At 50.2% G+C, this 13645-nt stretch overlaps 2 protein-coding genes across 4 annotated transcripts in view; one reads left to right on the plus strand and one right to left on the minus strand.

Annotated features, from left to right (window-relative positions):
• The window catches only part of PRKN (parkin RBR E3 ubiquitin protein ligase), a 765547-nt gene that overhangs the window by 273736 nt on the left and 478166 nt on the right, over positions 1-13645 (plus strand). The gene's annotated exons all lie outside the window — the stretch shown is intronic.
• LOC140002172 (putative coiled-coil domain-containing protein 144C) lies at positions 468-10286 on the minus strand. Its single transcript, XM_072035882.1, has 8 exons — positions 8728-10286; positions 7943-8091; positions 6398-6865; positions 3776-3928; positions 2565-2771; positions 1845-2077; positions 1562-1686; positions 468-1283 (listed from the first exon to the last, which is right to left on the minus strand). Exons 1-8 carry the CDS (start codon positions 8756-8758, stop codon positions 1141-1143), a joined length of 1509 nt encoding a protein of 502 aa, XP_071891983.1. The 5' UTR covers positions 8759-10286; the 3' UTR covers positions 468-1140.

A 13645-nucleotide genomic window follows, 5' to 3' on the forward strand; every position in this document is an offset into this window, starting at 1 on the left:
TGGCCCATGGCACTGTGTGGGTGAGGAGTGTCTCTGTGGACATGTCAGCATCCACAGAGCTGTGATGGCTGCAAGAGCCCACAGCACCTACATGTAGGTCTGAGAAACCCTGAGGAGGAAGCCCTGGGAGAACAGCCCTGCGGAGGCCTGTGGCATTGGGGCCAAGCCTGAGAGCCGCTGCACACTAGGGAACTGCACAGGCCTGCCTGCAGGGACAGGAACGTCCCCAGCAGTGCATGGGGCTGAGCAGGGCTGTGGGGAGCAGCCGGTGACCATGCAGCCACAAAACCTCCTCATTTTGTACTCTCACCCATAAGCAAGGGTGCTGGAGCCAGCTGCCTTGATGGCACCTCTGCAGCCCAGCTGGAGGCAAGGAGAGTCCCAGGAGCCTTCACAGCCCCCCAGGGCCCTGGCAGGCAATGTCCAGCCTCCCAACACAGCGTGTTACCCCCAGCCACCAGATGGGCCTACCGTCTCCCTGCAGCATGGACCAGCCCCAGCTGCCAGGGGGCTGGTGTCCCACTGAGCACAGTGTGTCAGGGGAACGTTCAGAGCAGTGAAAAATGTCCCCGCGTCCTCAGCAATTCATCCTGGGACTTTCTCAGGCAGAAGGTGTTGCAAAGCTTCCAGCAAGTCTCCTTCTGCCCACAGCAGGCCCCTCACAGGCCCAGCACGGCCTGGAACTCTCTCAGGATTTTTGGGGATATTGCATCTCCATCTGTCTCTCTGCACTGGTGCTGGAGGCAAATGACACTAGCATCGGTCATGGTCTCCTGGTCCTCCAGGAGTGTTCCCCACACCCCTTGAAGGGATATCTCACCAACCAGAGGGGATTCAGAGTGACCTGGATCCAGAGAGATGGGAAGTGCCCTGAGCCCTCCAAGGCAGGCGGGAACCCTGCATCCCATGGGGTGTCTTGTCCTTTTGACAACCACGTGGAACCTCAGAGCTCTCCTGTCTGTATCTAGCCCTCAGTGTGGAGGAAGAGGACAGGAGCTTTCCAAGGCCTTAACTTTCTCCAGCCACTAAATCTTGAAGAGACAAACGCTGTTGTTGCTCAGGAAGGCACAGCAATGGGAAAACCGGGCAGGCTGGGTTAAAAAAAAAAAAAATAGAAACAGTCACGAGGGCTTTTTTTTTTCAGTTTAAAATTTCTTTATTCAAACCATTGGGGTATGACTGTGTTGTGTTGAAGGGGGCAACCTGGACTTGGTTTACTTTGAAAGATCTGCCAGGAGTTATCTGAGAAGTCCCAGCAGATCTGAGTTCATGCTCGCAGGTGACTGGAAGAGGAAAAAAAGGGGTCTGATGTTAGTTCGAGAGCAGAGCAAGTGTAAGAAATCAGTGGAAAACTCTGTAGTGTGACAGGAGAGTGCAAAGATCTGGAGAGATGTGAAGCCAACTAAAGGGAAACAAAGGATGATAGGGACACACACAAAGCAAGGTTTTTCGTGTTTGACCATCAGGCCTTTTTAAAGCCTGCGATGGAAATTCTGGAGCCTGCAGCCAACCAATAATCCCATCTCTGAAAGACTTGGATGTTGAAGGTAAAGCTGCTTACCTGTGCCCAATAAGTCTTTTCCTGTTTTCAAGGTGTTTCTCAGAGTTGGTTTTGTAACTGAGGAGTTGCATGGCAGGTGCTCTTGAGACATTTCAGCACTGACATCTGCCAGCAAATTATTAGCTCTGGGAAAACAACAGAAGCATGCATGAACTTCTGTGCATCCACCATGTGGACTGGATCCAAAACAGGGATGTTGGATGGAATAGCAGTGAAGAGAGCAATATCCTATATTTTAAGACTGAAACAAAAATGAACAAACAAACAAAATGTTTGTACTCACCTATTTAACTTATTTGTGAGGCATCTTCTAATATCCTTCTGCATCAAATACTGTTCATCTGACCTGTCTATTTTTGCTTGTACACGTGCTAGTTGCAGCAGAGTCTCCTGCTGCAAGCTTTGTGTTCTCTCCACTTCTGATTTCAGAGCTGCGATTTGCTGTTCCTGATACTTTCTGACAGCCATTTCTTGGATGTTGATTTGCTCTGATTTGGCTCGAGAGACTGCCGGCATCTGAAACATATAATGCAACTTCAAGAACCAGGAAGAGAACGGCATTGCCGCCCCGACATGTCCACGCCACACAGCCAGTTCCCATACCCAACGGAAAAAAGACAGCCCCACTCAGTGAAGGAAGCATGCCTCCTCCCGACCAACAACAGTGTCGGAAACAACTAAATGTTTTTCCTTTATTTTACTTCAGAAAAAACACTGTTCTTCCTCTTATTTTTAGGTGAAAGCTAGTATGAACAGACTTTCCCATCTCTGTATTGAAGGGGGTGAGGAAAAGGCAGTATATTTCTCATGCACACAGATCATGCGACGCACCTGGAGGCACTTTCATGCACCTAGTTTCAGCTCTCTAGCTTCCCTATAGGGAAGCCAAAGTTACTGCATTACCAATGAGAACTAGCCGCCTAAAATAAAATACCTAACAACAATGACCCCAACAACAAATTAATGCAATGTTGATACAGATCCAAACAGTACATGAATTTACCGGAAAAAGATGACTGAGTTCTTGCTTCTGTCTCATTTCTTGGGTTCTTTCTTTACTCCATCTTTGATGGCATATTCTCTCAGGCACCCTAGCAGTCTCTAATTGAAGCTTAAGGGAAGCCACCTGCTCTTGCAGCTTCTGTTTATCATCTTCAAGCTGCAGCAACAGTTCATGTTGTACTTCCAGCTCTGCAGAAAGATCACGTCCCTGTGTGCAGTAGAAAAACAATCTCCCTTAATCAGAGGGCTCTAAGATCTCTACATTATGGGAAACTTAGACAGATGTATTAATGGCAGTCAGAGCTGAAATCCACCCAGGTTGTATTTCAGCCAAGGAAAAGACATCTAAAGTAAGCACAACTTTCAAACCCTTGCTGACAAGACTGCTCTGGTTTCCATCCTTCCTTTCTTTCTAGAAAGGCCTCATGGCAAAGGCACTCAACTCCTTCTACATCATTATACAACTTCAATGCCTGTGAAACACAATGATTCTCACTCACACACACCTGTGCGAGAATGTCCTCCCAGCGTGGGGAGAAGACACAAGAGGCTCGAGGCCTTGTTTCATCCTTACCTAAAGGGATAGCAAGCCATGCCTTACCAGGCTGCAGGAAACAAAAGGTTACTTCTGTTTCTCAAGAACTCCACTAACAGAGAATGAGGTCTTCATCTTTGTGTCGAGACTGAGAGGAGAAATAACTTGCAAATAAAGCAAGCCCAGAGACGTTGTGGAGAGCGTGCCTTGCAATATCACAGAACAGCCAGCGGGTGAGATCATTGGAACAACAGCGAGTCTTGAAGGAGCACAAGCTGCTTTGTTCTTACTCCTCCAGATGTTACTCCCGACCCACAGCCTTGTCCCTAAGTCTCAGAATGAGCTTCCTGAAGAGCCATTTGTTTTACAAGGCAAAAGGGGAGAAGGCAAGAAGAGAAAGGAGATCACTGGAACACTACTCTAGGGCCTGAGTAAGTGCTTCCACTCTGCTGTGGAAGCACGGTATCGCCTCCTACGTGTGACTGAAACCTGTTGGCTTTGTTGATGTTTCAGATAAAAGCTTGCTGTAGTGGAAAATGAGTGTTAATGACGATGTAACTTTTAACATCTTCAAACAAATCTGTCTTGCATTTGTTCTCAGGTTATTTCTTCTCTTGCAGTATTTAGAAGAAAAGAACAGCTTCACCTCTAATAAGCTGTTCACAGATGGTGTATACCTTAGCATTAGCCTTGTCCAAGTCCTCTTGCAATTTCGAGTTTTCTTCCTCCAGGTAACGGCATGTGTACGTAGAAACAAGCAGTGATGTTTTTGCCTTCCACAGCTTACTGGAAGTATCAGCAAGTTTTTCTTGCAGCTGTGTGACTGCTCCCTAGAGAAACAATGGTAGGAGAGCGTGAAGAAAAATGTAAGAAGCTAAAGGCTGTATTTTACTTTTACTTACTAGTTCCTATGCCTAGTTCAGTTTTCCAAGTGAATTGCAAAGGGAAATAAAACTGTAGAGGAGAATCATGTGATGATCCTCATCCTCGCCGAGGTGACTGCTGACCAGGACGGGCAAACAGGGTGTGGCACATCAGTCAGGGCAGGGCACGCTCGGACAGGGCTTGAGCAGAGCAGCCCTCCGCACTCGGGAGAATTGCTTGTCTACCAGCTGTCTACCTATAGCTAAACCAGGCATGGTCTGCGCTAGGCAGAAAGCTCCTTCTAGAAAGTCTGTGGCCACCCAGACTGAGTGCCTGCTCAAGAAGGCAGCAGTTCAGGTCTCTGGATGCAGGGAGTGCCTGAGCCTGTTGCTGCCATCTGAGGGTAGCAGCGACACCATGTGAGGTGTGAGCAGGTGGATGGCCTGGTCAGCCTGGTGGCAGAGCTTAAGGAGGAGGTGGAGAGGTTGAGGGCTATCAGGGAGTGTGAGCAGGAGATAGACTGGTGGAGCAACTCCCTGCCAGGCCTGAAGGGAAGGCACGGGGATGAGAAACCCCAAATAGTGGTGGACCCCCTGCCCTGTCGCTGTCGGGCAGAGGGAGGGTTCCTTGGAGGTAAAGAGGAGTGGAAACAGGTCCCTGCTCGGCGTCGCAGGCAACCCCCCTCCCTACTGGCCCTGCCTTCCCAGGTGCCCTTACACGACAGGTTTGAGGCCTGGGAGCTTGAGAGACTGGTGGGTGAGGACGTGGCTGGATGAAAGTCCACCCAAGAGGTTGCCTAGGGCAAGGAAGTTGACTCCACACCTCAAGACTGCCTCTTTCTTAAGAAAGCAGAGTAATCATTGTAGGCGACTCCCTTCTCAGGGGAACAGAGGGCCCTATATGTCATCCTGACCCTACCCGTAGGGAAGTCTGCTGCCTCCCTGGGGCCTGTGTCAGGGATGTTGACAGAAAGCTTCCCAGCCTGGTTCGCCCCTCTGACTATGATCCTCTTTTGAGAGTCCAGGCTGGCAGCGATGAAATTGCTGAGAGAAGCCTGAAGGCTACCAAACGGGACTTAGGGGACTGGGACGATTAGTAGAGGGAGCGGGAGTACAGGTGGTGTTTTCGTCTATCCCTACGGTGGCAGGGAGGGGTACAGACAGGACACGGAAAGCCCACCTGATAAACACGTGGCTCAGAGGCTGGTGCCAGCACTTTTTTTTTTTTTTTTCTTTTTTGACCACGGGGTGCTTTCCTTGGTACCTGGCCTGATAGCTGCGGACGGGTCCCACCAGTCTCTAAGGGGAAAATGGATCGTAGCCCAGGAACTGGCGGGGCTCACTGAGAGGACTTTAAACTAGGTAAGAAGGGGCATGGGGATGAAATGAGGCTCATTAGAGATGAGCCTGGGGGAACGTTGTCAGGGCTGGGGAGCAGGCAATGGCCCAACTGAAGTGCATCTGCACTAGTGCACGCAGCATGGGCAACAAAGAGGAGGAGCTGGAAGCCATCGTGCAGCAGGCAAGCTATGACTTGGTTGCCATCACTGAAACGTGGTGCAACCACTTCCATGACTGGAGTGCTGCAAGGACTGGCTATAGGCTCTTCAGAAGGGGCAGGCAGCACAGAAGGGGTGGTGGTGTGGCTCCCTATATTGGAGTGTCTTGATGTTGTGGAACTCAAGGCTGGGAATGATAAAGTTGAGTCCCTATGGGTTAGGATCGGTGGGAAGGCCAACCAAGCAAGCCTCCTGGTTGGGGTCTGTTACAGACCGCCGAACCAGGATGAGGAGACAGATGAGGCGTTCTACAAGCAGCTGGCAGAGGTTGTGCAATTGCCAGCACTTGTTCTTACAGGGGACTTTAACTTCCCAGACATATCCTGGAAATACAGTACAGCTCACAGGAAGCAGTCTAGGAGGTTCCTGGAGAGCATGGAAGATAGCTTCCTGGCACAGTTGCATATTAGGAAGAACTTATTTACGGAAAGGGTTGTTAGGCATTGGGTTCCCTGGGCTGCCCAGGGAACTGGTTGAGTCACCATCCCTGGAGGTATTTAAAAGATGTTTAGATGTAGAGCTTAGAGATAGGGTTTAGTGGAGGACTTGTTAGTGTTAGGTTAGAGGTTAGGTTAGGACTTGTTAGTGTTAGATGATCTTGGACTAGGTGATCTCTTCCAACCTAAACGATTCTGTGATCCTGTGAGTTTAGAGCAAGGATATGCTGCTTGCCAAACCATTCTGGAGTACCAGCAGAAATGGAAGAAAACAGAGCCAACCCAAGCGATGGCCTCCCATGCAGGTAGCTTATACCTGCTAAATTCTCAAATGTCAAATGACTTTGTGAGCTGCTCCCCTTTATGTTATTCTTTGTCTGTGTTCACTTTTTTTTTTTTTTCCCCACTTTGTCAGTCTTGCATTTTAAGACATTACTCACTGTTTCTTGGATGGCCTTGTTCCGCATGCCTTCCAGCTGCTGACAGAGTGAAAGGTTTGTCTTTTGGAGCTGGGACAGTTGCTCCTGCAGAACTTCCTTCTCTGCAGCCTCTTTTTTCAATTGAGCTTTCTGAGGGCATAGAGCATGACATTTCTTTGCCTGCTTCCTGACGTCCTCTATTGTTCGTTCTGCTGATTGTAAAAACAATGTCTTCTCCTGGAGCAGTTCTTTCAATTGCTCAACTTCCTTCTCAAGCCTACTAGCTTTCCTTTCAGCTTTGCTCAGCTGCTGAGACAAGCTCTTGTTGCTTTCTTGCATCTCAGAGATGTCGCGATAGAGCTTTTCTTGCAAACACAGCTCACGTTCTCTCTGAAACATTTGCTCAGCAGCACTTTTGGATGTCTGATGTCTGAGGCTTGGGGAGAAAGCGAGCAAGTCAGACTTTGTCTCCACTGTTCTTTCTGTGTCCTGTTCAAAGTCAAGGAATAAACATTGACAAAACTTAAGCAAGTCCACTCAAAAGAGGATATAATGGAAGCATTTTATAAAACCAGAAGACTGTCACCAGCTTGACTTCAGACTCTAAAGCAGTTTTCATCTACACAACTCTGAATTTGGCATTATTCACAGAAAAGTCTCATTTTACACTAGCGCATAATATACACCAAAAATAAAGATGCTGATTTAAAGCCCTTGCTTTCACATACCTTGCTCCCAGAGCTTTTGCTACTATGCTGGACAGCTTTTTCTTCATCTGATGGCAACTCAGAGACACCAGCCTCTGAGCGTACATCAGGCTCTGAGTGTACATCAGGCTCATCTAGGTTAAAACCACGTATTTTTGGAACCAGTGTGAGTTAAAACAACTTCTTGATGCCTACAGTGCTTTCTGAATCGTCATGCTTTGAGCAAAAATCTTATCACAGACACGTCTCCAAACTCATGGAATCTTGAAGACAGGACTATTTCAATACAGGCTCAAAATGCATCTGTCTTCCTGCTGGGAAGCTCTTTTCGTCTGGTGCATACTTCTTTTTCATGCACCAGGGAGATCACTCCAAGTGATCAGAAACAAGACAAAAGGGAACAACTGTCTAAAGAGCTCTGCTGCTTTCCAGGGACAATGCCTAGCAGTTCATTTTTTTCTGAATTCTACAGCACAAGACCTAATAATTTCCAAATATCATGTCTCCACTGTGCTTTAGACTGCCCACAGAAAGTGGACAGTTCTACGGGTGTAGCTATTAGCATCGAAATAGCCAAATAAATTTCCCCCTTTTGTTGTTGCTGTTGGTGGTGGTGGTAGTTTGCTTTTTCTCCAAAGGGGAATCTGAGAGGCAGGCCACGGCTCTCTGAGTGGACACTGAGCACACAGAGGAGTGCCCACACAGCCTCCTAAGCTACATGTCTGGGTAGCAGCAAACAGGTGTCTTGTGCTGGCCCACTCAGCTCCTCCACTGAACACAAGCGTGAACACAGCAACCCACCACAAGGGCAGGTGACAGGCCTTTTGCCCATAGCCTCCTCCATGCTGGAGAGTCCTACCTGCTCTCTCCAGAGTGGATGCACATTGTCCGGCTTCAGCAGCTCCTGCCCCATGGCCAGCGCTGGATGCTTGCGACCCTTTCTCACTGCATGGAGCAGCGTCTCTCTCATTTTCCTGCTCTCTGCAGCCCACGGGTTGCACGCAAGGGCTGTGCCCAGAAAGAAAGAAGGCATGTTTGTTCAGTTGCACACGATGCCCATTGGCATTAATAATGGCCCTTCATTGGCCACTCTTTCCCGATTGACGGCAAACTGTGAAAAAGCAGCACACGCTTCCTAGAATTAATTATCTTTCTCCTGTACACTACTGTGTACCAGCAAGCAGTTTCTCAAAGCAAGGCTGCTATGCAAGATGAGGCATTTACAACCCATTTCATCTTTGGCTGGAAGTCTGGCTTGCATTTTATTTATTGTACAGAACCCTCTAAGGACGCTTTACTCCCAGAGGTGCTGACGGCCCACAGTGGACTTAGGCTCCCTTTTTGCTGGTTCCCCTGGATACTGGCAAAGAGAGACAGGGGCTGCAGGGGAAAGAAATGATGTCCAGATCTGGCACCCAGTTGTTCTGGGAGATGTCTGTGGGCAGCACAGGGTGTGCAAGGAGGCATCATGAGCCCAGCCGCCATCCTCAGGGCATGTGCTGATTTTCCCTGATTTGTATGTATTGAGCACATGCAGCTGCCCTTGAGATCAGACACCAACAGGCACAAAAATAGGCACAAGAGGTGGGACACAGCTGAGGCATGTCCCAACGAGTGCCTGCCCGCCCAGCACTGCCCCGTTACCTGTTGTCCTTGTCCTGCTGTGCGATGCCATGCTTCTTTGCCTGTAGCTGCTCTAGGGCCGATTCGCCACAGGCAGCCATGGGGTGCTGCAAGTCCATGTGCGATGCCCGGACCTCATTCCTAGTATCGCTCCTCAGCCTGCGTAGCAGCCGCTGCATCTTCTTCATGTTTCAGAAGAAGAGGGCGCTGTACCACCTCGCCTCGCCGCTGGGCTCGGCAGATGCTTGTGGGCGCAGGCGGCCAACAGAGGAACTGAGCCCTGGGGAGCAGCAGGGCCCAGGTCACTGCCACTGGCTGAACCTCCAGCAGCAGCAGCAGCAATACCACCACCAGCAGTAGCACCAGTACCAGCAGCACCAATGCAACCGCCACCAGTGCCAACAGCAGCACCACTACAACGAGTACCAGCACTGCCAGCACCAGAAGGCACTGTGCCTGTGGGGGCTGTGCAAGTGCCTCAAGTCTGCTGAGCTCTTTATGACATCATCAGGGGCTTGGTGACACCTTGCTGACACCTTAAAGTGCCAGCAGGCTGGGCTGGTAGTGGCCATCTTCTCCTCGCAGAGGGGGCTATGTGTTTGTAACCTCTCTGCATTCACACGGGCCTCATGGCCAAAGGAGGAACCCCTCATGTGCCTCCAGAAGCACGGGCTTGCCCGAGGCCGCTGCTCCAAAACTCCCGGCACTCTGCATGCCCTGCAGACCCATCATCATCATCCCCTCCTCTCCCAGCATCTGTGCAGCGCTCATCTGCAGGGTGTAGATGGATGGTCTTAGTAGAGCAGGCGTGTGCTTGCAAGGCTCCTTAGAGGCATGAAAGAAGGCACCTCAACAGCCACACTGTGTTTCTCTGAAATGACTGAAGACTCGGTGTACGGTCTGGGACATTCACAACCTTTTGATGTGTCTCCCTGTGCATTCCTGCATGTCAGGACAAGAGGCAATGGCTGCAAACTGAAATACAGGGTATTCCATCTAAACATCAGGAAGCACTTCTTTACTGTGTGGGTGAATGAGCACTGGCACAGGTTGCCCAGACAGGCTGCGGGGTCTCCCTTCTTGGAGGTCTTCAGAAGCCTTCTCAATGTGGTCTTGGACAGAGGTGGATCTAAGTGGCCACGCAGCATAAAATTCTGTTTCTCCCTCCTGCCCTGTCTACCAGCCCTCATGTAGCCCTTCCACATGCTGTTTGGAGAGACCATCCAGAGAAAAAACTGTACTGTCAGAAAGCTCCTGTATTTGGGTGGAAGTCCAAGGAGGAATGCACGACAGCTTGGGTTTAGACACACCAGGACTTCCCTGGTACTGACGTTTGTTCTGCGATGCCAGAAAGGCCTTTGACACTTTGCCAAAGTCCTCACTTTGCTGCAGGGTGACAATTCTGGAGGTCTTACAGACCTGACCTCTTAAGTAATGAACAAACACATGTTGTCCAGTGTTTTGCCCACACTGGGGACACAGGCAAGTGGGAAGAACCATGACACTTGACTGGAAGGCGTGGGGCAAAGAGGCCCATGATGACCCCATAGCTAAACTAATTAAAGCTGTGCTTTTCTACAACAACTGTGTCTGTGCTGTGTAGGCTTGGTTTCCACACCCTCCTGGCTGGTGCAAATGTCCTTGCTACAGCTGAGCAGAGCATGCTGCATAGTATCTTGTCACAATGTAGTATCTTGGCACGGTGCTCTCTCCAGGAAGACCTCCAGGAAGACGGTATACACCCAGACCGTCCGAAAATGAGGCAGTTCAGGTCACTGGATGCGGGGAGTGTCTGAGCCTGTTGATGCCATCGGCGGGAGGCAGAGTAACTGTGTGCGTGAGGTGCGAGCATGTGGATGACATGGTCTGCATGGTGGCAGAGCTCAAGGAGGGGGTGGAGAGGTTGAGGGATATCAGGGAGTGTGAGCGGGAGATAGACTTGTGGAGTAACTCCCTGCAGGGCCTCAAGGAGAGGTACTGGGGTGAGACACCCCAAATGGGGGTGGACCCCCTGCCCTGTTGCTGTTGGGCAGAGGGAGGGGATCTGGGAGTTGAGGAGGAATGGAAACAGGTCCCTGCTCGATATTGCAGGCGATGCCCTCCCCTTCCAGCCCCACCTTCCCAGGTGCCCTTACGCAACAGGTTTGAGGCCCTGGAGCTTGAGAGACCGGTGCGTGAGGAAGAGGTAGAAAGTGTTCCCAGGAGGATGCCTAGGGCGAGGAGGTCGACTCCACGCCTCAGGACTGCCTCCACCAAGAAAGACAGAAGGGTTATTGTTGTGGGAGACTCTCTTCTTAGGGGAACAGAGGGCCCTATTTGTCGGCCTGACCCTACCCGTAGGGAAGTCTGCTGCCTCCCTGGGGCCAGGGTCAGGGACGTTGCCAGGAAGCTTCCCAGCCTGGTTCACCCCTCAGACTATTATCCTCTTGTGATAGTCCAGGCAGGTAGTGATGACATTGAAGAGAGAAGCCTGAAGGCTATCAAACAAGACTTTAGGGGGCTGGGACGGTTATTGGATGGAGCGGGAGTGCAGGTGGTGTTTTTGTCCATCCCTACGGTGGCAGGGACGGGTACAGAGAGGACACGGAAGCCCACCTGTTAAACACGTGGCTCCGGGGCTGGTGCCTACGCAGAAATCTTGGGTTTTTTGACCATGGGGCACTTTACTCGGCACCTGGCCTGATGGCCGCAGACGGGTCCCTATCTTTTAGGGGAAAAAGGATCCTGGGCCATGGGCTGGCGGGGCTCATTGAGAGGGCTTTAAACTAGGTAAGAAGGGGCATGGGGCTGAAGAAAGGATTGTTGGAGCTGTGCCAGGGGGAACAATAGCAAGGCCGGGGGATAAGGCAATGGCCCAGCTGAAGTGCATCTACACCAATGCACGCAGCATGGGTAACAAACAGGAGGAGCTGGAAGCCATCGTGCAGCAGGCAGGCTATGACTTAGTTGCCATCACGAAGATGTGGTGGGACCAGTCTCATGACTGGAGTGCTGCAATGACTGGCTATAAGCTCTTCAGAAGGGACAGGCAGCACAGAAGGGGTGGTGGTGTGGCTCTCTATATTAATAGAGAGTCTTTCGATGTTATAGACCTCGAGGCTGGGAATGACAAGGTCGAGTCCCTTTGGGTTAGGATCGGCAGGGACAACAAGGCTAGCGTCCTGGTCGGGGTCTGTTATAGACCGCCGAACCAGGATGAGGAGACGGATGAGGAGTTCTACAGGCAGCTGACAGAAGTTGCGAAATCTTCAGCGCTTGTTCTCGTGGGGGACTTCAACTTCCCTGACATATCCTGGAAGCACAACACAGCCCAGAGAAAGCAGTCTAGGAGGTTTCTGGAGAGCGTGGAGATAGCTTCCTGACGCAGCTGGTTAGTGAGCCTACCAGGGGTGGTGCCCCGCTAGACCTTCTCTTCACAAACAGAGAAGGACTGGTGGAGGATGTGATTGTCGGGAGCTGTCTTGGGCAGAGTGACCACGAAATGGTGGAGTTCACTATTCTTGGCGAGGCCAGGAAGAGGACCAGTAAAACCTCTGTATTGGACTTCTGGAGGGCTGACTTTGAGCTGCTCAGGACACTGGTTGGTAGAGTCCCTTGGGAGGCGGTTCTGAAGGGCAGAGGGGTCCAGGAAGGCTGGGCGCTCTTCAAGAGGGAAATCTTAATGGCACAGGACCGGTCTGTCCCCACGTGCCCAAAGGCAAGTCAGCAGGGAAGAAGACCAGCCTGGCACAGCAGAGAATTGTGGCTTGATCTTAGGAGAAAAAAGAGGGTTTATAATCTTGGAAAACAGGCAGGCCAGTAGGGAGGACTATAAGGATGTTGCGAGGCTGTGCAGGGACAAAATTAGAAAGGCCAAAGCTCATCTGGAGCTCAATCTGGCTACTGCCGTTAAAGATAACAGAAAATGTTTTTTATAAATACATCAACACAAAAAGGAGGACTAAGGAGAATCTCCATCCTTTACTGGATGCAGGGGGAAACTTAGTTACAAGAGATGAGGAAAAGGCGGAGGTGCTTAATGCCTTCTTCGCCTCAGTCTTTAGCAGCAATACCGGTTGTTCTCTGGATACCCAGTACCCTGAGCTGGTGGAAGATGGGGATGGGGATGGGATGGGGAGCAGGATGTGGCCCTCACTATCCACGAAGAACTGGTTGGTGACCTGCTACGGCACTTGGATGTGCACAAGTCGATGGGGCCGGATGGGATCCACCCAAGGGTACTGAGAGAACTGTCAGAGGAGCTGGCCAAGCCCCTATCCATCATTTATCAGCAGTCCTGGCTATTGGGGGAGGTCCCAGCTGACTGGCGGCTAGCAAACGTGACGCCCATCTACAAGGAGGGCCAGAGGACTGACCCGGGAAACTACAGGCCTGTCAGTTTGACCTCAGTGCCAGGGAAGCTCATGGAGCAGATCATCTTGAGAGTCATCATGACCATCCATGAACTAATGTTTACTCTGGTCCTTCTTTTGCTGTTAACATATTTTAAAAGCCCTTTTTACTATCCCTGACAGTACTGGCTAGCTTCAACTCTAATTGAGTTTTGGTTGCATAAATTTTCTCCCTTCAAAGGCAAACAGCATCTCTGTACTCCTACCATGTTCCCTGACCTTGCTTCCAGTGGCCATACTTTTTCCTTTAGTTGTCCTCCATCCACCAATGTATGTAACTGCAAACAGACTACTAATTATAATTTAATTTATTTATTGTTCTAACGCACACCTTCAGTATTAGAATCAGCACTTAAAGGACTTCCAGTTTTTTTTAGCTTGTAATTTGCTGTGTCTGCACATTCTTGCTGAGTACCAATGTTATAAAATATTAATGGAGAGCTTTATGAAAACCTATAGACCATGATTGAATGAGGAAAGACGAGGTTGTAAGGTTGGTGCTGCAGCCATTTGAGTGATTACTGGCATGGTGCCATAATTACAATTCT

The sequence above is a fragment of the Anas platyrhynchos genome, chromosome 3 (genome assembly GCF_047663525.1).
Source record: "Anas platyrhynchos isolate ZD024472 breed Pekin duck chromosome 3, IASCAAS_PekinDuck_T2T, whole genome shotgun sequence".
In the NCBI taxonomy this organism is placed as follows: Eukaryota; Metazoa; Chordata; class Aves; order Anseriformes; family Anatidae; genus Anas; species Anas platyrhynchos.

Bases quoted from the DNA above. Each gene is read 5' to 3' on its own strand.
- LOC140002172 (XM_072035882.1), bottom strand. From the start codon at position 8,758: ATGGCATCGCACAGCAGGACAAGGACAACAG. The intron at 2,772-3,775 runs GTATACACCATC...TACTGCACACAG, and splicing joins TGGACAAGGCTAATGCTAAG to GGACGTGATCTTTCTGCAGA. The intron at 1,284-1,561 runs GTAAGCAGCTTT...TTCCTCTTCCAG, and splicing joins AAAAGACTTATTGGGCACAG to TCACCTGCGAGCATGAACTC.